Genomic DNA, 22,231 nt, shown 5'->3' on the forward strand with positions numbered 1-22,231 from the left:
ATGGTAAACAGTAATCTAATTTCTGTGTACGAGTAGATGAGAACAAATGAGTTTTATAATAATTATTATTGAAGTTAAGCAAGGTATGTGTTGTCACTTTGACTCTTTCTACCTACATGGATGGGATTGTTATCAGATGAAAGCATGAGTAGGGAGCAATGGTGCAGTTTGAATGAATAGAGAAGTCATTGGTAGCAAGTTAATTGCAGATGATACTTTCTTGTTATGCAAAGAAAAGGAAATTTAAAGTAGAATGGATGAATTTAGGAAACTCTGCAGAAGGGAGCTTGGAGTCAACATTGATAAAAATACAGTAGTGGCCTTTGAGAGAAGAGAGGCTGAAGTAATTGATTTCACAACACCCTACACTGCAAAGTGAATTACAGTTCTCAGGAATGCAGTTTTTCTGATTACAATATCCACGCTACTTGACCATGCAGTCCTTCCCCGACATTTGCTGTTACCATTCATGGGGAACCCTGTGAATGTTATTGTTGGCTGGAGGTCAAGAATTTGCAGCATACCACTTAAAACTACTTATGATTTTGTGATATCAGTCAGGCAACATGTTCCAGCCAATATTCTCCAAGACAGTGCCAGACCTATGCTTCCTGTCAGTCTTAGAGGCACTGTAATGCTTGCTTGATGCTTACACTATCTGTTGATTCTCTCACTTTATTTTTCTCCAAAGTGCTCGTGTAGATATAGCTATAATATAACACTAGCTTTGACTTTGTATTGCATGTGCTACATTATGAAGTGTCCTTAACTTTGTTTTCTGTGTCCCAGTCAGTGCTGCGATTAGCAACAGGTCCCAAGCAAAGCTGTGCCATCTGGTGCCCATCAAGTGCCTCTTTTAAAGTAATGATCCTAGAAGAAAATGTGAAAATATTTGAAGAGTGCAATGAGGGCATGTCAAATGCTGCTGTCGGCCACTTGTTTGGAATAACTAAAAGTAATGTACATCAAGAAAAACTTGAATAATTACCAGATTGAATGATTGGCATTGCTCTAGGTCTGGGACAAAGCAATGGTAAAGATGGAGAATCCATATCCATTATTTATATGGATTCAAGACTGACACCACAAAGAGGCTGCTGTGTACACTAGCATTATGTGCAGTACAGCAGCCACTTCATAACAAACTCAACTCTGCTGGCTGTTTCTGTCTATGTGGGAATGGGTAGGGGACCATCAGGACTGCAACAACTATCTTGATGTTACACTGCTCAGTGTAGGGGATTCTTGAAACTTGTTGATCTGAAGAAAGTTTTGGAATCAGTGCATCATGTGGCACTTTTTAATTTCCAGGTACTTGGTATGATTCCAGTCAAGATTGTTGGATCTTTTTTATCTACGGATTTCAGTAGTAGTCTTCGTAAAAAAAGTTTTTACACTGCCCAATGTATGAGGCAAGGCTCTTGTCCATCTATTGTCTGGCACTATTCCTCATGGTTGGAAAAGGGGCTGGTTGTCCCTGTCTGAAAAGGGATAGGGGTCTGTCAGGACTGCAACAATTACAGCAGTACAAGCATACCACTATTGACAAAGACTCGACTTTCAGAAATCTCTTGATCTATTTAGAATGGGAACATATGCTGTAGCTGCATGTGACTTCGTGATTATGAAAACAAAATCCAGGGGTATAAAGTAAATAATAAATGATTGCCTGTATTATACTTCTCATTGTGCAAGGTAAGATACTTGCCCATCTATTGCTCCTGCAGATTTGCAGCCAATTGCTAAAGTTGGAGAGATCTGAACAGTTAGGGTTCATGCCTGGAAAGTCGACAACTGACCGTATTTTAACACTTCACAAAATGGTGGAGTGCTGACATGAGTTTCTACAGGGGATGCCTGGAACTTTTGTTGATCTCAAGAAAGTTCTGGAATCAGTGCATCATGTGGCACGTTTTAGTTCAGCATGTCATGTGGCACGTTTGAATTTACAGCTACTTTGAGGGATTCCAGTCAAGATTGTTGGGTCTTTTTTTTATCTATGAATTTCGGTAGTAGTCTTCGTATTTACTTATTTTTCTTATATTGACAGTTGTTCGCCCATTCTACGTTCCACCTACACTTGTAATTTATATTGTTGCAGTGCTACCACCTGTGGTTTGTCACCAGTGCACAATGCCACATGTAAGGATGTTTTTGATATGACCAGGTAGTTTCAAGCAAATTTACCTACACCTTGAGGGAGAGTCTAACCATAAGAGAAACTTGAGAGGCTGTTTTTTTTTATTATTCTGAAGTGTTCATTCTCTAAATGAGGTTGCTTATGGCATGCATGAAAATCATGCTAATTTGTATGGTTTTGGAGTGCCATATCACTGTTGAGTCAAGATTTACAAATAGCTTAAGGCTGTTTTATTTAAAAAAATAAGAAATGCATGTGTGTATAGCTGAATCTTCTTTGAAGAACAAATTTCAGCTTTTTCAAATTTATCATCAAAGGAAGCATGGGTCTGTGAAGGACCTTTGAAGTAACTCGGATGTTGCTTTGTTTATTGAGGCTATAGACTACAACCTGTATATTCCAGGTATCCAGCTACTCATTCCTTAGGTTCATTCTGAGTTAGTGAACTGCAGAAGAAAATCATTGGACCCATGTGGATAGGTTCGGATGTTAGTGGTGGCAGCCTTCAGAAAATTTTGATTCTGTGGCTTGCCATCACTTTGGAATGTGTCCTTTTTCAGAGTGACTTCATGGCTCCTGGACAGTGATAAGTTCTGTGGAAGCCTGAGCTCGGGCAGTGTTTGTGCTGAAGCTGAGTGGGATCCGCGACTGCCCTCCTCTCGCTCCACACACACGTCTGCGGGTGCTACCTCCCCTGGCACTATTAGGTGACTGCTCTCACTCTGCACAAACCCGTTTGTCGTGATCAAAGCTCACTGATTACACTTGTGTTTGCATGCCTTGCCTAGTTGCTGGACCCTTCTTGTATGGTTATTCTTGTTTTTAGTCTGTGATATACTTAGGATGTTGGATCCCCTTGGCAGGTCTGCAACCTGAACAACGCCTCGACCTGCCTGCATTTTAAACATGCTGTGCCAATTATCAGACTTGAAATACAAGTAGTTTGTTTTAGTCTACTATTGTAGACTTTTATCAACTTTAGATTTGTTGCACTGCAAAAGTGAATGTTGATTATTGAACTATGAATTCCATACTAGTGGAACTGTAATTTACAAGTAAAGATGGTATCTATCAGCCCTATGATTTAACATCCTCAGGATGTATGTATTTATTCTTGTAGCTGATTGGCTTGAAAGTAACTGATCATAACTCGAAGAGCTGGCATCCAGACTTTGAAACAATGGACTCATATGCAGTCTGCTACAATTTGTCAGCTACTCCTCTCACTTCACGTCTTGCCCTTGTGCTCCACTTGCCTCTTACAGCCACCTCTGCCCTTGCTTTTTGTACCATAAAACCTCTTCTCATATTCCCTGATGCTACTGTTTTAATGCCTGACTGTGCCAATAGTGATCGATTTTTCATATTCTATTCATTATCTTAACATCTGTTTGTTAGCAAGAGAGACCAGTTCTGGAGTCTTATTGAAGAATTATGTGATTGGGATGGAGTTAGATGGGAAGAACCAAAGAAACTATATGCAGGAGATGTGGATCTCCAGTATAATTTGGAAGCCATGTGCCCCAGGGTGTATTGAGGGAAAATGACATTGAGTAGGGATAACAATTTTTTTTATATTTACACACCCCTTTCAGCCTGCCGTACTAACCTTTCATCAGATATTGGTTTCTTAAAGGGTAATGGAAAATTTAATTAGTATTATGTTTCTTGAGTGTTATATACACTTTTGTACATATATTCAATTTTCTTTTTTAATAATTTTAAATGAAAAAATATTGTGTTAGCTTTGTGTGTGTGTGTGTGTGTGTGTGTGTGTGTATATATAAATAGATATAGATAGATATACCTTATAGCTAACAGATATCCAATGTCCCTTTTTTTTTTTCATAAATGATGTGACCCTGAATTTTGTATTCAGCCACCAAGTCAGTTAGATGTTATTAGTGCTGAGCAAATTTCATGCCAAGATAAAACCTACCCTAGTGCCTGCTGCCCTACATACCCCACCAGCCCCACCAGTGATTCCCTGCATGCCGAAGGGAAGGGGAGGAGGTGATATGATGACAGGGCAGCAGGAGGGGTTGTAAAAGTGAGAAAGCCGTTTTTGGCATTTGATGCATCATCCCGGTGAAGACTGGGTGCATTTTGAAGGGAAGTTGAAGGTGCCCATGCTTGTGTCAGAGTGGGTAAGAGAGGCAGCCAAATGGCCCTCCTCCCCTTTCCCTCTGGCATGCAGGGAGTTGCTGGTTGGGTTGCTTTTGCATTATGTAGGATGGTAAGCTATCGTATGTTATCTTACGTAGAGCAGTAGGCTATCTATAGGTGGTGTAAAATTTGTTCAGCATTAAGAACTGCATCTTGCTGGCTTGAAGTTAGTGGTTGAATGCAAAATCCTGGGGTGCTACACAGACTGGCCACTTTCTTAAGTTTCCCTTTTGCCTACTCTGGCTCCTCATAAAGGCACAGTCACATGAGCACTTTCTAAACTAACATTTAACCACAAAAATATTGTCTGGTGGTTTGGATATGTTGAATAGATGAGGTTTGTAGGTTGGATAGAGTGAAATATGAATGTTGATGGCAGAGAAGTTAAAGGGAGGCCAAAGAGCACATGGGTCAAGGTTATGCAGAACAATCTCTGGGGCTGGACCTGCACATGAGAGGCTGTTTCAGGTCTTGCACCATGGAGAGTCTCCACCAGGTGACCAAGGCTGACACGTGCAAGCATGTGTAGTCTTCCAAATGTAAAAACAACTAATGCATCCTGAGTTTTCAGACATGTTTGATTATGTGGAGTAATTATCTATTAGGCTGAATTTGTTATTAAGATTGATACGTGATTACAATTTTATCTGCTCGCCACTGAACAGGTAGAGTACTTGACAAATGTGTGTGGTGTTTCATGTGTGGAACAGCATACTTGACTGCAAAAAATTTTTTTTACTCGTGGGCAGCTTTCTAGACAAAGGGTTTGTGGTATACAAACTATCATCTGTATCATGGAGTTGTCAAAGGAAACCATCACTTAAATCAGGGGCGGGCAACCTGTGGCCCGCGGGCCAGATCCGGCCCACAAAGGCATGACGTCCAGCTTGCCATCCTGCTCGGCATTAATATTGCAATCCCCCCCCCCCCCAAATTCTGCCAAACAGCATCTGGCGGCATATTTTGTTTGGCAACTCTGCGCCTCACTCTGCCCTAGGATCCTGCCAGACGCCAGTGTCCGTTGGACTTTCGCATTGAGACTAAGGATGTCTGCCGCCAAGAGGAAGGACGCCATCATTAGATTGTCAGGCAACCTGCAGAAAACAACTTCGCACTTCCGCAAGCAGACTGCTGAGGCCGACAAGGTGACGCGCGCCAGTTATGAGGTCTCCCGCCTCCTTGCTCGCTGGATGAAGCCATTCGCGGATGGGGACTTCATCAAGGAGTGCCTTGTCGCTGTGGTGGACTCCATCTGTCCAGATCAGTGTTCTGCCTCCGAGACCATGAGCCTTTCGTCCCGCACCATTCGTTGTCGCTTAGAGGAGATGTCGGACAATGTGCACGACTCACTCAAGACCTACAGCTCAACCCTCGTCGCCTTCTACCTTGCTCTTGACGAGAGCACCGACACAAAGGACATGGCCCAGCTGGCCGTTTTCATCCGTGGGGTCACCGCTGACCTCCAGGTGTGTGAGGAATTCCTCCAGCTTGTTCCACTGTGCGGCACCACCACTGGGCAAGACATCTTCGACGCCGTGCTTCAGTGTGTGGAGCAGCACTCCCTGGACCTCTCCCGTCTTGTGTGCGTGACGACTAACGGTGCCCGGGCAATGATTGGGGAGAAGAAGGGTGCCGCTTTGCTGCTAGTGTGCCACTGTGAGGCCGCCAGATTCACTCAGCCCATCCACAAGGTGCACTGCATCATCCACCAAGAGGCTCTGTGTGCCAGTCTGCCAACCTCGTTGATGTCATGTCTGTCGTAGTGAAGGTCGTCAACTCCATCCTCTCCCGCAGCCTTAACCACCGCCAGTTCCAGGTACTGATGGACGAGGTGAACGTGCACTACAACAACCTGCTCTACTTCTGTGAGGTCCGCTGGCTGAGTCGTGGGGCCATGCTGCCCCGTGTGTGCGACCTGCAGCAGGAGATCGCCACCTTCCTCCGTCAGAAGAACCTTCCCCACGCTGATCACTTCTCCGACCCACGATGGCTCGCTCGCCTGGCCCTGCTCACGGACATCACTACGCACCTGAACGCCCTCAACATGAAGCTGCAAGGCAAAGACATTCTCGTGACAGACATGCACGCACACATCACCGCCTTCGAGGTTAAGCTGCGCTTGTAGGAGGCTCAGTTGGCTATTGGTCAGTTTGTGCATTTTCCTCACCTTGCTGCTTCTGCCCCTGATGACGTGGACCTGGACACTTGCGTTAGTGTCGTTGCCTCTCTGCGAACTTCAAGCTTTTCACTGCCCTCTTTGATTTCCCCATGAACGATGCCCCTGCCCACCTGCAGATGGAGTTGGTGGAGCTGCAGTGCAACGATGAACTGAAGGCGAAGTTCCACACCTCTTCTCCGCTGTCCTTCTTCTGTGACCTCATCCTCCCTTCTAGCAATTTTCCAAAATACATTGCGCATGTTCAATGCATCGTGGTCATGTTTGGCAACACCGACTGTTGCGAACAGCTCCTCTCCAAAATGAAGTACACAAAGTCTCACCTTCGCTCCCAACTCTCGGACCGCCACCTCAACAACATTCTTCTGTTGTCTACCTCATCCATTGAGCTGAACATTGAAACACTTATTCATGGCAAGCAGCACCAGCTGTCTCACTGATTTGTATGTTTTTCAATAAAATTCTTGTATAATGTATTGTATATAGTCACTATGGGGATTTCGTTTGTCACTCCAGCCCGCGGCCTGCTCCCAAAAGTCTCATCTGGCCCTCACTCTGAAAAGATTGTCTGCCCCTGACTTAAATCATTGCACTAAAGGAGACAGGCCATCAAACAAAGGAATATTGTGAGTTTGTGGGAGTAGCAAAGTTGACCATTAGAAAATGAAGGGTAAAGTTGTGGGAGAAAGACTTCTAATAATGCTTTGAACATTGTGGTGTGCAGTGGAGGCTGATCCCCATGTTGCAGTTAGGGTAGTGAAGGAAGGGAACCCTGGGGCATTTAGAAAAGAGTCATTGCAAGCAGCATCTGTGCATAAGCACATCGACCACTAGTCAGTCAGCAAAATGCTTCTTTCATGTGTGTACAGAAAACAGGGTACCCAAGGCCAATTTTACATGACCTGAGCTGGTGCGGACTGGCTGGGCATATTACGGAAATGAAATTAACTTTATTGTGGCTTGCAACCAAGGAAGTGCATCATTACAGGCATCCCTTGCAATACAATCAAGCTGTATTTTTTAAAAATTGATCGTAAAGTGATCAGTCGCATTCTAGGTATACATGGGACTAACAGGGATACATTCCTAGTACTAATGCTCAAGTTCTTTGTGATATAGATTATAAAATGGTGTAGTATTTACATATAATTATATACATCCTGCCATACACTTAAATCATCTGAGTACCTATAACACCTAAAAGAATATTAATGCTATGCAATGTTGCATCTCTATCATCCATCAATATTTTCATTTCAACACTCTTCTGAACTTGCCAACTGCATGCCTCCCCCCTTCCCTTAGCCCCCCTGCACATGACTTTCTACCCTTGTTCATCCTTATTCTATCCAAATACATTATACAAGAGTTACCCAGCATCTTCATTCTTTTTCCCTTCCACTGGTAAACTCTGGAACAGCCTTCCTCTGTATTTCCTCCTGCCTTCATCAGTAACTCTTTCAAGAGGAGAGTATCAAGACAACTCTCTTTTTGAAATTGACCTCTCTTCTGGCCTCTCATTCTTTTCATCTTTTGCTGGAGCAGTGCCCAGTAAACTTTTTTTTGTTTTTGTTTCTTGTTTTTGCCCTTGAGCTGCCTCCCTTGCTGTAAAAAGTTATACTGTATTGTTTATGTATTTGTGATAATAAAAAAATATGAGAAATCACTTTTAACTAAGTTGGAATAAAGTTTTGGCATTTGTAGTACAGAACTAAGTCTTATTTTACACATGGCTGCCCTGCCTGAAGTCTCATCGCTAGCTCGCCTCAAGTCCCAGGGCTGCATGTGACAGCAAGGCCTGAGATAAGCTTGTATGGGTAGGGAAGTGCATGTGCCAATTCATGTCTTGCCAACCCTGCAACTTTGCCAATTTCAAAAATTTCCTTTGACCTTGCATCAATAATTATTTATTACTTTTTTGGGGCATCAAATAGTGTGAAGGTTTGGATATGCAAGTGATTACAGTACCTTGAAAGAACATTCCCTGAGTACTCAGGTATCAAAGTTAAGTATTTGCATCAAGATGTCATGTAGTTTCCACATCTGCAGGCGGAGTGGCAGCAGTGGCGGGCGACGGAGTGGGAGTGGGATGAGCATGGGTGGGACAGCGACCAGCGGCAGCAACACCAGTGTGAGTGGCAGTTTGGTGGGCGGTGGGCGTATGGGTTCCCAGGAGAGAGGGGCATGGGCAGGCATGGACCCAGCGCTGCACCTTGCACACAGCCATAGTCTTCATCTGCCCCAGGGGCCCCTCCAGCCACACCTGCCACACCAAGAGGACTCAAAGAGGAAGAGCAGGTGAGATCAAGTCATTTGTTGCATTTTTCCCCAAATATTGCATAGCTGTAAAACTTTGGTGTTTGTGTGATTCATTGATGATGAATTGTATTACAGAGGAGGCGGGAGTCATGGGTCAGGCAGGTCAGGAGGTCACAGCTCGAGTCACAGCTCAGGTCACAGCCGAGGCCACTCTGAGGCTGGGAGTGGGCGGGCCGTGGGCCATGGAGAAGCAGTGCCTACAGCAGCACCTGCTGCCACCTCTGGGTCCAATGGGTCCACCCTGAGGCGGGCCAGACCCCCCCGGCATACACAGTCAACACCCACAGGTGAGTGAGGCTGCTGTTACTGTTGTTTCTCCTTCAGACTAACACAGTCACCCCCCCATATCATTTTAAGAATGTAGCGCTGTCACTTGGCTGTGGAAATTACATCAGTGTAAATGCATCATAGTAATTTTTGTAAATGCATCATAGTCATTTTTACCCCATTGCTGAAAACAAAAGTTTCTTCAGTTATAATTGTAAATTATCAGAATACTGTAATGGAAATCCTGCTCAGTGTGATGGTGTTCAAAATGTTCCCTAAGCCCAAAACTTCCAAATCAATGAGGTCACTAATAACAACAACTCTGGAGCAATTTGAGGTGGACAAGTCTATGATGTAATGTTTCCTGACTCTTCCTGCACTCACACCCCTTCCAGATATCCACCTCCCGCAATCATTGTATTATGTTATCTGTGCTTCCCTCAAATTTTTTAAAAAGTAAGCTAGTTGATGTAGAGTTGTAACAAACAAAAAGAGTACTTAGTTAAGCTGACATACAGCAAATTATTGCAAAACAATGCTGCCTACATCATTGAAGAGTGAGATTCTTAGTTCAGGTATAGAATTAGAATTTAAATAGAAACTACTTGATTTAGGTTAATGGAAGAATGGGGCCATAAATACGAATTAAGGAAACTTAAATGCAAAGTTGTAAAGTTAGACAAGGGAGAGAGATCACTGATGATCCATGTGTACTCAAAGCTAATTTGGATAAAAAAGATTTGTTCACCTTCAATGCTGCAAGCAATGTAAACATCATTATGAACAGCAGCCCTAACCTTTGAAGCTGTCAAAATCATGAATGCACATTTAGGTTATTCTGGTGTTTAAATTACTACTCTTAAGTGGTGGGGAAATGCATGCTCTCTCTCTCTCTCTCTCTCTCTCTCTCTCTCTCTCTCTCTCTCTCTCTCTGTTGTTTGCTTGCTTGCTAGGGGCTAAAGGGTTTTGTGCTCCCCACCTTGATACAGACTAACTAATGCTTATTGTTATTGGTTTATGTATACAACTGTGATTTACAAGGTTAGAGATGTGGGTGCTTGTTGGTGCTTAGCAGGTCATGTATTCAGGTACTTATTTATTTGTAACATGAACAGGCATGAATGTAGCCCATACACCTTACAGGTGTGGTGTGTGAAAGTGGTGGCAGTAGTGGTGGTGGCAGTGGAGGAGGGATTGGAAGCAGTCAGCTGGGCACTGGGTCTGGTGCCAGTGTTGGTAGCTCTACCACAACTGCTCCTGAAGTCACCACTATTGTTTACAACTTTCATGATGATGCCGTGCCATTTGTCACGCGGGTTCCCACCTTCCCAGTCACTTTGAAACGCTTCAAGCAACATCTACCCAAGAAGGGCAACTACAGGTAAACTTTTGCTTTATTCCTGGAATGAAACTGCTACCATAATTTATCAAGCGATATAGTTCAATCAATTGTCTAACTTTTTTTTGGCTGTGTATTTGCTTTCTTTCTCCAATTTAACATAGACTCTCCAGTCCTTCTTCAGTTCCCCTAACACACATGAATAACATTCTTCAGACTTTATTAAACTAACTTTTGTGTGGGATTTCATAGAATAACACTTAAATGTTTACTGTTATGAAGAAAATATTTGATCAAGGAATACTATATACAGTATGCTCTTGCTAATATGTGTCATTGCTGACTGAAAAATGCTGTTATGAGCAAAATTGTTTGTGTGATATTGAAGTCAATTTAGAAATTGGTGCCCCAACCCTAAGAATTTTACCCCTTTTTCTCAGTGAATTCTCCCTTAAACATTTTAGTTGAGATAAATGAAGGTTATTTGATAATTTAAGCAAAGCCTCTGAAGCCTCTATAACTACTGGCTATAGAGGTGAAACTACCACAGCAGCAAAGTCTGAGGATTGAGAATTTCTAAGCTAGTGGGTGACCTGGCTGCTACCAAGGATAATAAACAATAATGCAATGCATCAAGTCTTCATCTGTGACTCCTGACCCACATGTAACTAGAAGATACCGTGCACAATGGCCAAACTGCATGAATGGTCATCTTATGCAGATCAGTGTAGTGAATTATCAGGATACCACTCAGTGCTGTGCTTGCATTTGGGTCAGGAGTCACAGATGACTCTACTGAATTGCTGACTTACAGGACTCATTACCACTACCAATCATTATTCCATAGATATTAAAAATCATTGAGAAATAAATTTATGGGAGCCTTTTTATCTGTCATGTTAACATATCCATTATATTCTATTTCAGCAATCATTTCACATTCCTCAAGAAATATTTTTGGAATGTAAGAAACACTGCTCTTAATAAATTTGACATTACTCTCTTTCTCTTTCCAGATTCTTTTTCAAGAAGCATTGCGAGGAGTTTGGTTTGATCAATGAAGAGATCACTGAGGATTCTGTTGACCTTCCTCTCTTTGAAGGCAAAATATTTGCACAAATTAGGAAGGCAGATTGAAAGTAAGGCACTGGAGTGTGTTATTAACAAAGATATACTATTGTGTATGGTGGCTTTTGTTCCCACCAACAAAACAGAATCCTTATTCCTTACTACTAGGAAGTGTGACGGACATTTATGGCATTGAGGGCCCCGGTGGGTTCAGCCGGAGGGCTGTAGATGGAAGGGGACCACCGGGGAAGCTGAGACTTTGCAGTGTTTGCTGGTCCAGCAGTGATGGAGCCTTGCAGCAGATAGGCTTAATATCTTACCTCAATTTAGAGATATAATGTGTGAAGATGTGGCCATAAACAGCATGTGTGGGGTGCAGCAGGACCTCCCAGTGGCAGCAGTTCCCATTACTGTTAAGCAGCAATATGTCGTTGCTGCCACCCTACACCATCTTGACTCCACCCACAATACAGCAAGCCAATGCTGTTGCACATTTCCTTGGAATTGGTTAAGTCATACCTCTCCATCAACAAGGAAGTGTTTTGTACAGAGGTCAAGAAGGCAGAGTCAAACTAGTCAAGAAGTTGGTGATAGGAAGTGCTTTTAGGACAGTCAAGAGTATGATCTCTCTCCTAATTACAAAGTGTCCCTCAAAATCTGGCCTTGAGAACTGCTGCCACCAGGACCTGCAAATTGCTCTGCACTCAGTCCGTATTGGCAACTCTTTTTACCTTTGGTGCTACTTGTGTAGAGGCTCTGAGGGGTGTACAAGGCCTCTCTCACAGTCCACACCACACCCAGCATAGACATTCTCTCACTGCTAATAGTACAAGTTGGAGCCAACATTTGTATAAGCCTTCAGTCCTTAACACTGAGGAGCATATTGCTCAGCATTTCTGAGGAACCCAGAGTTATGTCAACTGAAGTGTACAGTCAGCTGGCCCTGGAGTACATCCCCCACAGCCTCTACCCACCATCCACTAGTAATGGAACTATACTAATGAAATATACCAACTGTTCTGTGCTATTTGAACCCCACTCATATGGGGTTATATTGGATTTTTAAAATTAGTTTTACTAAAGAAATTTTGGAGTATGTACAAAGTGTGGGGTGTGGCGGGCAGTGGAGGAGCCACACACCGCCGTGTTACCACCGGGCCTCAGCCTCAGCCGTGCCTCCCTTCACCTGTAATTGTTATGTTTATTATCCTTATTTGATCCATTTTGTTGATGTCTCAGGTATGCCTTCTATTCTTATGTAGACTCTTTACAAACAGTATAATAATGTTGATCATTTTGTGTAACTAGGTCTTGTTTAATGTCAAACTTCTTGTTTAGTCATGTCTGCCAAGGTTGGAGTGCCTGTTAAAATTAACCATTATCAGCATCACTGAGTATCTTTCATATTAAGAGAGGATTATGAATGTATTATACAATATTTCTTGGGTTTGGCTTAGTTTTGATTTTGTTGCATAACCTTATTTTGCCTCCTGTAGTGTTCATTATTTTAGTAACACTTGTTTGTGCAGCATAGTTGTGTTTGTGGAGACTGACTCAGCCCTGGCTATCGGGGTTGACTCAGCCCAGCTTCTGGTGATCCTGCATCTGAGCTTTACCTAGTATCTCTCAGGACTCACTAGGGCTAAGCTAATGCCTAAAAATAATTTTATGAAGCTTGATTTTGCAATAGAAACAATTCATGCACTGTTTCTTCAAACTAAAGTTTGACAGTAGTGAAAGTAAACTTTATGACAGGTAGACAACCTGGCAGACAAGACTCAATAATTTACTTTACTTTTGGAGCTGCCATATTGTTTAAGAGGGGTATTAGTGCCCTGTTATCTCCTCTGATTGTGAAGGATTACTCTTGACACAAGAGCTTTCACACGTGGGATCTTTGTTGTGTGAGCCGCCCAGCCATAGGGCTAATGGCATTATCTTGCACTTCAGATAGGCCTACTATGTACATATGATTTTTTAATTAAACTCATTTTATAACTGGTGTTTCCATTCCATTACTTTGCAATACCAATATGATTGGAAACAATATTACCATTGATAACTAGTTCTAACATAGGGGTCTATATGTCTGTGTTTTCTGGTGCTTGAGGGTTCTACATTTGGACATGGAGGATAACACTGCCTCTCTTGTTAAATGGAATCGCACAGGGAGAAGTGACCACTGTTAATCATGACAGCAATGGCAATATCTGCGTATTCAGGTAGTCCTTGAGTAATGACCGGGGTTTGGTTCTGACAATCAGGTCGTAAGTCGAAATTTCCAGTGAAAAATAAAATTAAAATATTCAAATGTTCCCCTGTGGATAGAGCAGTGTTTACTTGCCTCCTGGGCTGGCCCCCCCCCTGGCACCCCCCACTGTTCTGCCTATGGCGCTGGTATGCTTTCTTGGTGGGGGGTCCATCTCATTATGGCACAGGCAAGTGTTTTATAGTGGTGCCATCTTGCTTGGCTCATGCTGTCCCCATGGAGCTCATTTTTCTTCTTTAGAGAGAATCTAAAGTCTGGGTAGATAGGTGGTCTTCAGGACAGAATGTGGGTAGTCTATGGCCTCTTGAGGATGCCTGATGACTGAAAATTGTCAGCATGAGCAAGAGTTGGACTCGTTCCTGGGTCCTCCTGGATGCTGTACCCACACACTAACCACTCAGTTACTGCCTGCAAACGCAAAACACCACACAAAGCTGTGCAATGTTACGCAATGGACTTCGTGGTGAGTACCCAATGGTAAAGAGATATTTTAACCCCTTCACTACGGCTGGGCCAAAATAGCGCCCCGCGCCATATCCGGGATCGCCGCATGTGCCAAACTTCAAATGTCGCTATTGAATATAACAAGTTTTCAGCCTTAAACTCAACATAATCATCATGTATTATATATGAAAACATGCAGAATTAAATGGTGCACATAAAGAAACTCACTACGGCCGGGCCAAAACAGCACCCCGCGCCGTATCTGGGACCGCCGCGCACACTTAATTTCAAATGTTGCTATTGAACATAACAAGTTTTCAGCCATAAACTCAACATAATCATGATCATAATCATGTATTATAAATGAAAACATGCAGAATTAAATGGTGCACATAAAGAAACATAAATTAATTGATAATTTTGAGACGTAAGCATAAATATAGAGATAAAACAACTCGTATATTGGCTAAAGCGAGCCATGACGCAGTATGCGTGTCCTCGGATATGGTACAAGGCACGCAAGGATGCAGTATATGTGTTCTCATGTTGAAGGGGTTAATGACAACATATTTGTAAGCAGTTTACATAAATTACAGTACAGTTTATAGTATGCAGAGCTGATGAATGATGCTATTTGTGATATTTTATGTTGATTTTGGGTTGTCCTCATCAAAAACAGCAAAAAGTAGTCAGGGTCATGCCATAAAACAGCTTAAAACCATGAAAAATTAAGAAATGTAACATCTTTTAGCTTACTGTCGCCTAGAAGTCAGTGTTTTGGGTAATTTTTTGTCGATTTGGGAAGCAAAATGGTCGTGTTGACTACCGGACTTTCTTGGATTGTAAGTGCGTATCAGAGTAAATCGTTTTCTCTTGACATATTTAGCAGAAACATATATATTGTTAGAGTAACTCATTTTGAGCTTTTTGATAGTTCAAATGTACAGTCGCCCATAAGAGTGTTCGCTCACGCAATAACAGTTTATACGTGGCCCCCTCCTTACCAAAATTGCCAGTTCTGGACGTCGGTATACCCACTATACCTCACCCACAACACTGTCAAACCACTTTCCAACCACCAACCACTTCAATTTCCACATCACGATCTCCAAAACCGCCTACAACATCCACACAAATAAAAAAATAAAATAAAAATAAAAATAAAAATTGTACCCAGAATAATGGTTGCCAGGCTTGCCAGTTATGGCAACAAATGAAATATATTGGGTGGTCAGTATTCCCAAAGGATCAGTCTACTAGGGCACCATCACAGAAATCACCGTCGACACACTCCAGTGACGGGAAAGAATAATGCATTAAATACGTACGACATACATATCTTGACGTTCAATGGTATTAAAAAATAATACGTACATCATACGTATCTGACGCTGTACGGGTCAATGGAAATGGTTTATTTGGTAAAGATTGTGTAAAATTGCAGTTTTTTTGTGGGTCTAGTAGCTTTTTCTGAGGGCAAGTTCTGAGTTTTCTCAACCAGAGGAGAATCCCCCCCAAGGGGGGAATTTGGATCACAGATTGGCACTCAACACATTTGGAATACTGATCTTTTAATTGCCTTCAAGCTCCCCATGGTGTCATAAAGCACAATATGCATCAGTTACTTGCTGCAAGCACCCTATCATGCGATTTATGCTTTTGAGTCAGACAATCTTGGAAAAGGGGGAATGACATTCTGAAAAGGGTCCATTAGGACCACTATGCTAGTTGTAAGGCCTTTGATTTCTTAAGTTGCAAAAAATTCCATGATAAATATAAGGCGGATATACATATGTATATATATTTTCTTTCATACAAATACAAATATAAACATATATTAAAAATATTATATTTAAAGTCATAACTTTATGCAAGTGGAATATCACTCTAGCATAATGAAAACATCTATAATGAAAGTAACAACAGATTATTACAGACCAAATATTTTCCAAACTCACAGCACAACTCACTTTGTAGATTAGTATGACATGATAAAAATCATTTATTTCTCTTGCCAGCAAGTTCCTTCAAAACTTCTTGCTATCTATGCACAGGCACAGGTAAACAATGAACCTACAAATACACAAATATTAAATATCACAGGCCAACTGTTAGTCTATCAGAACTGCAGTAATGCACTGCTACCTCCGCTTACTTCAGAAGTGAGCCCCACATGACGGCCCCTGCTAGTGTGCTACATAGTTTCCTCAGACAGCTAAATAGAGTATGAAATAATTTTTTAATCTATAATGAACAATACACAAAATTACTGTTCATGAAGAAAGATGTAGATTTAGGCAGCTATGGGAATTATAAATATCTGCAAATATCATGTTAAGATAAGAGGTAGATGGGATTATCTGCTCACTAATTTGGTTTGAAAAATATTCAGTATATCCACATCTGCCTTTTTTTCATTGTGAATATACTACAACTGCAATATTTAATTTTACATTGAGGTTATAAAATGGCATAATGTTCACAACCTTAAACTCTTTCTCTTTTCCTACATGTAATGCTTGTGGTTCGTGGATACGGGTGACACTAAAATAAAGTTATTATGAATGTAAACTTACAGCTGACAAGATATTCATTAAAATTTCAAAATTCAACAACATAACTCTGATTCCAAAATGAGAAGAGAGAGATGTCACACCTGGACATTGGCACCTCTGACATCTCTGACATTAAGCACAAAATGGCTCATACAAGTTACTGAGACTGGAAATAATATTTTATTTATAGCACAAACCTATATTTAAAGAGGTTTATTGTGTTCCATAACAAACATTTTAGGATGAAATTATTTCAAGCAGTCAGCGGTGGCTTGTTTTAAAACAAAATGGATGACTTGCATATTTCGCAGAACATTAGAGGACACATATAAGTTCACTTTTTTAACAAACTTAAACTTAGAGTTACTTGCAAATATTTAACTTGATTCGGCATCACTACAGGGGATTCGAAGATAAATCAATGAACCACTCATTTATAAGGAAACATGATAAGTTTACATGCAGAATATACACTATACAGAAATCTACGGTATACATGCAAGGTGCAACTCTCATCTGCTGGGCCCTTACTCCATGTACTTTGACTGCACTGATTGCCATCTAATTTTAAGGTGTGGTAATACTTAGTAATAATAGGAATCATATCTACAAAAGTATCAATTTTTTGTGCTAGTTTCAATAAAGCTGTTTATGCGTGAGCCATTTCATCTTCTAGTGATATCTTTTGCAATACCAGTTTTTTTGTATTGGTAATGTGTACCTCCAGTGGCTGTGTATACTCCATAGTATTTAATGGCTAGTAAAAATACTTAAAACTCTCATACAAGAATCACAGAGTATGTAAACACCGTAGATGATGCAACACAAACTAAATCGTACCATACTTTATAATGTGTTGACTTGGCCTCCGCATAAAGGCTGTAACTAAGCTCACCAAACATTGTTGTTGCCAGTCAAGAATAGACTTCCATGAATATGTTGCTCTTACCCTGGAAGAGCAGTGGAGGCTGTTGAAGGTTTATTATGAACATAAAAAGGTCAACACAACAGAGAACTGAGGATTGAGAGAACACGAGCCTGGGGTTAGTAACACACAAATATTTTGAACAATATACCCTACTCATGGCATTACATGTGACCAAACTGAAAAAATGGCAAGCTCAAGATATTTTTCAAGGAAGAAATACAAAGGACACTTGTTCAGATTAGAATTTCAACATAGCCATGAAGTGTGTCCTGAGAGAGAGAGAGAGAGAGAGAGAGAGAGAGAATAAACAATACTTGGCTAATACAAGAGTGGAGTCAGACTCACTTTCCTTGGTATATTTGATTCACTGCAACTTGAACAGCTGATTCTCTGGTGAATGAAAAATATCACTTGAAACATATCTGTATAAGTTGTCTTTGTGTACCTTCTCTCTTTGGTGAAGGCCAACTGCCACAACCTTAGAATGGGAACTCACTTGCAATGGGAAAATCATTTCCTTCATTAAAATTAGTTTACTGAGAGGTCACTTACAGCTATTTTGAGTGTACTACAAATGTTATATATTTTGAAGTTAAAAGGATTAGTGTCACACAAAAGGGTCCTAATTGCAGCAAGACTTTGGTGGATACACAAGATCTGACTATTTGAATTCATGTTATTCAATACATATAACCTATGGGCCGCATAAGATGGATAACAGCTTCTTATTGAATTATGTAGACATTGGCTTGCAGCCTGCTTGAGACCTGCTTGTCCTCCTAGATATCTTTTATGTTACTATTTTGCAGCACATACTTTTCATCATCATCATCATCTGATCCTGTTTTTTCTAGACATTCTTCATTCCTCTTTATCTTGGCAACTTTTACCTCTTTTCATACAGGGTTACCAATTGGGTGTTGTGGCTTTGGGTTTAGGATCTGAACCCCACACCTGCACTGGGGTTCTAACCACCTTGTCTGACTCTTAATGATTTAAGCCACTAGACCACCACACTCCTTTCCGGACCTTACAATCCAGCATACAAGATTTCAAAATAGTAGTTTACAATCCAGCATACAAGATTTCAAAATAGTAGTTAATATACATTTTCATTCTTTTAATCAATAGTTGATAATTCAATCAATACTATGGTGATACCACTAATTTATGTACTTGGTAATAAGTGACATTTCATTGCTGAAGAGCATGGGAACAATTAATTTAAGTCAGTGACAATAACCCAATCTACTATCCTGTAAAATTGCAGAACATTCAACAGCTTTATTCAACATGCCCTAAATGGTTGTCAGTGGCCTCAATAACTCCACTCACCTTGCACAATCATCACTTGGAATGGCAAGCAATTCGTCCTAGCATTTTATATAGTTGTCTGCCATCTGTATGTTCTGTGAACTATCAAATTTTGTACTAATTTAATAAACAAAAATTACCAATGTAAATTACCTTTCTTCTTAAATGCAACCTTGTATGTCACTAGAAGGGTTGCCAACAGTGCAGTTTTCCTATATTATTATTCAGATATTTCTGAAGAAGTTCCACAGGATATTTGTTTGTTGCAACGTGTGGTTTTATATTACCTTTTTTTTCTTTCACTCTACAGATGATATACCATAATATATTAAAATCATGTTTCCAGGGATTTTTTTTAGCATGAAAGTCCATTGGTCACTCCAACAATAACTTGAGAGCCTTGATCATGGGGCAGGGCAAGGAAACTTTCTTGGCCTTGAGGGTGATCAGTCTTAACCCAAACAGAGAGAGGTAAAGGTGCACACATAATTATGATATGTAACATCACAAGTGGCAGATGGCTAAGCCCATCTGTTGTGGGCGAGATGATTATGAAGCATTAACACATAAATGATGAAACAACTTTATCTAGTACAGTGCAGTAACAAAGTTTGTTATGAATATACTGAAGGTTTCCTTTTCAACTAAAGTTTAATAATCTATTTGATATGTTTCCTTTCTTTAAAAGCCTTTGATGGCATACTGTGCTGACTTCCATGTTCATCATGTGTTACACAGCCATTTCCATGCAGATACGTATAGATAGATATTTTATTGTTTGTTTTTTTGTCATGTCATCATTTGTTCAGCACAGGCTCACTATCCTGAAAGAAGATTCAGCCCACAGCTGAATTAATTCAGTGAAATTCATCTTCTATTACCATTCCTTGCAGCATTAGAGGGGAAAGTGAGTGTGTGCTACTAACAGCTCTAATGCCACAAGAAAGTAAGGGATGTATGATTCCTGAACTAAGAGCTTGATAATAAACACAGGATAGTGTAGGCAGAATTATTGGTTCATAAAGAACACATCCAAATATTCTGCCATGTCACTCATTAATAAATCATTGCTAAAAACTGCCCATTCTTGAAAGAGGTATGCTTATATCCTTTGTTTTTGGAAGGGGGGTAGTATTATTTTAAAAATTCTTAATAAAAGTGTGTGTGTGTGTGTGTGTGTGTATAATGGCCAAGGCCACTAACTCAGTCAGCAGTTGCCTGATTCACCAGACAGAATAATATTTCACAGACAAGTTGGGCAACTGGATCTCTATTTTCTATGTACATTATGTTATCACTAAACAAAAAGATAGAATAGTTACAACACTTTTACACATTACTCCATGGTATAAAGACTTTAATAATGGAAATAATTGTATATGGATGTTTCATGCTCTTTGTACAGTCTGTTTTCCTGGGACAAATTATTATTTTATGTATTGAACTCAATGTTTTTATTATTTTTTTCTTTTTATATATTTTAAAGGAAATGCATTTACTCAGAACCCATAAATAGTTTACTTTCATCATAAATAGTGTTTGAGAATGACGCTGCGGCTGAGATTGTCCCCCGTGTCTACCAAAATAATAACAAACCACACGCACGGCCCTGCCTCCGCCTGAACCTGCTCGTTTGCTCTTCACTGCCTATTTCATCTTTACTGACTGAGGCTGAGGACAGGAGTGAATGTGTGCAGCGGCAAGTGTGTGGGTGGGTGCAAGGAGGGTTCGCGACCTTCGATTTCGGTCGCCAGTTGGGCAGGCTATTTCGGTTTCGGCCACATAATTTCTTTTTTTCCACAAAGGCAGCTATAGATAATGTGCTCTAAGCTTTTTTATTCAAAGCATAAACCTCTACAAAGGTGAGGTAAAACACGTGTATGGCATATTTGGTAAAGTACATTCGTAAAAAATGAGATAGCTGCACCACATATGCGACCCTTGTTTCCGCTCTAAAAGGATGTTAATAATATATACTCGAGTATATATCGGAAATTATCACAGACAAATAACCATGAACTTATATTAGTAAGAATATTGGCATTGAAAATCAGTATGTATGGTAAACAAGACTTTTTTGCGGATGCCACTCGGCAGAACGCGACGCTTTGTCCAACTTGTAAATTAAGCCAGCCAGTGCCCCCTGAAAACGATGAGTTAGTGACCATTGCCATTCACTACCATGGCCTGATCATGAGCTGGAGTCGCAATCGCCAGCAAATACCCTCCCAACATGAGCAAGGCTCGTTATAGTCGATCTTTGGGTACTGCCGGGGCCTTCATACACCCCATCCCGCTTGCTCAAGAGGGGACAACCGCTCCTTGTGTAATTCACCACGGCCTGATCACGAGTTGGACTCGTTTTTGCCAGCAGGTACCCTCCCGACGAGAGCAAGTGCTCATTTCCGTTGATCTCTGGGTAATGCCAGGACCTCACACACCACACACCCCATCTCCCTTGCTCAGGGGGGACAGTAACCACTCCTAGTCAACTGAAAGAATCCGGCCTGAGCAGGGCTCGAAACGCCGCCTGTTCAGCTGTTAAGCCTCACAGTGCAGCGCTCTACCGATTGAGCCACCGGAGCAGTGTGCGTGTGTGTGTGTGTGTCATGATAACTTGAATTTTCTATATGTAACAGCTCACTTAAGCTTCCCTGAGCCAAACTAATACCCCAATGTTCATTTTGGGGGCTTAAAGACAGTTTTAAGCACCTTGGATTCCTGCTTCCATGTATCTATAATAGATTCTATTGTCATTATCATTATTATTATTATTCAGTCCAACCTCAGAACTCAAATTTAATTCATTCCTGAAGGCTGTTTGTGTCCTAAAAAGTTTGAGTTCCAAAGCAATTTTTCCCAAAAGAAATAATGGAGAATGAATCAATCCGCTAAAACACAAGTGCCCTAATTAATGCATAGAACAATAAGAAATGGTCGAAAAACAATAGGTACAAAGCCAAAAAAGTACATACAAATGCAATAAAGTCAAAGTATTTTAACTGACAAGGTCCTTTTTCATGTCAATTGTAGCACTTTCAATCTTTCTCTCAGGCTTATTAGCCTCAAAATGCTTTTTGGGCACCATGGTAAATGCACAGGTATGTTACTGAAACAAAAACACCAAAAACAATAGCGAGAACACAAAGTAGGGTAATGTCACAAATGCATTACAATTGTTATTTTTACTAAAATAAAAAAATAAAAAACATTCAAAGTTTACTAGTGAATTTCTCTTCCAGCAAA

General features: G+C 40.9%; 1 protein-coding gene across 11 annotated transcripts in view; it reads left to right on the forward strand.

The window, feature by feature from the left end:
* Positions 1 to 20,521, forward strand: part of LOC126998478 (axin-1-like) — a 53,246-nt gene extending 32,725 nt beyond the window's left edge. For 9 of the 11 annotated variants that reach the window (XM_050860202.1, XM_050860210.1, XM_050860204.1 and 6 more), the window contains 5 exons: positions 2,701 to 2,847; positions 8,532 to 8,780; positions 8,877 to 9,088; positions 10,212 to 10,449; positions 11,424 to 20,521. In XM_050860202.1, coding sequence (XP_050716159.1) covers positions 2,701 to 2,847; positions 8,532 to 8,780; positions 8,877 to 9,088; positions 10,212 to 10,449; positions 11,424 to 11,544 — 967 coding nt within the window. In that variant the 3' untranslated portion in view covers positions 11,545 to 20,521. Of the gene's footprint in view, positions 1 to 2,700; positions 2,848 to 8,516; positions 8,781 to 8,876; positions 9,089 to 10,211; positions 10,450 to 11,423 lie in introns of all 11 variants that reach the window. The other 2 variants (XM_050860208.1, XM_050860209.1) reach the window with 2 other exon arrangements.
* The last annotated feature ends 1,710 nt before the right edge of the window (positions 20,522 to 22,231 follow it).

This window comes from Eriocheir sinensis, chromosome 14 (assembly GCF_024679095.1).
Source record: "Eriocheir sinensis breed Jianghai 21 chromosome 14, ASM2467909v1, whole genome shotgun sequence".
Lineage (NCBI taxonomy): Eukaryota > Metazoa > Arthropoda > Malacostraca > Decapoda > Varunidae > Eriocheir > Eriocheir sinensis.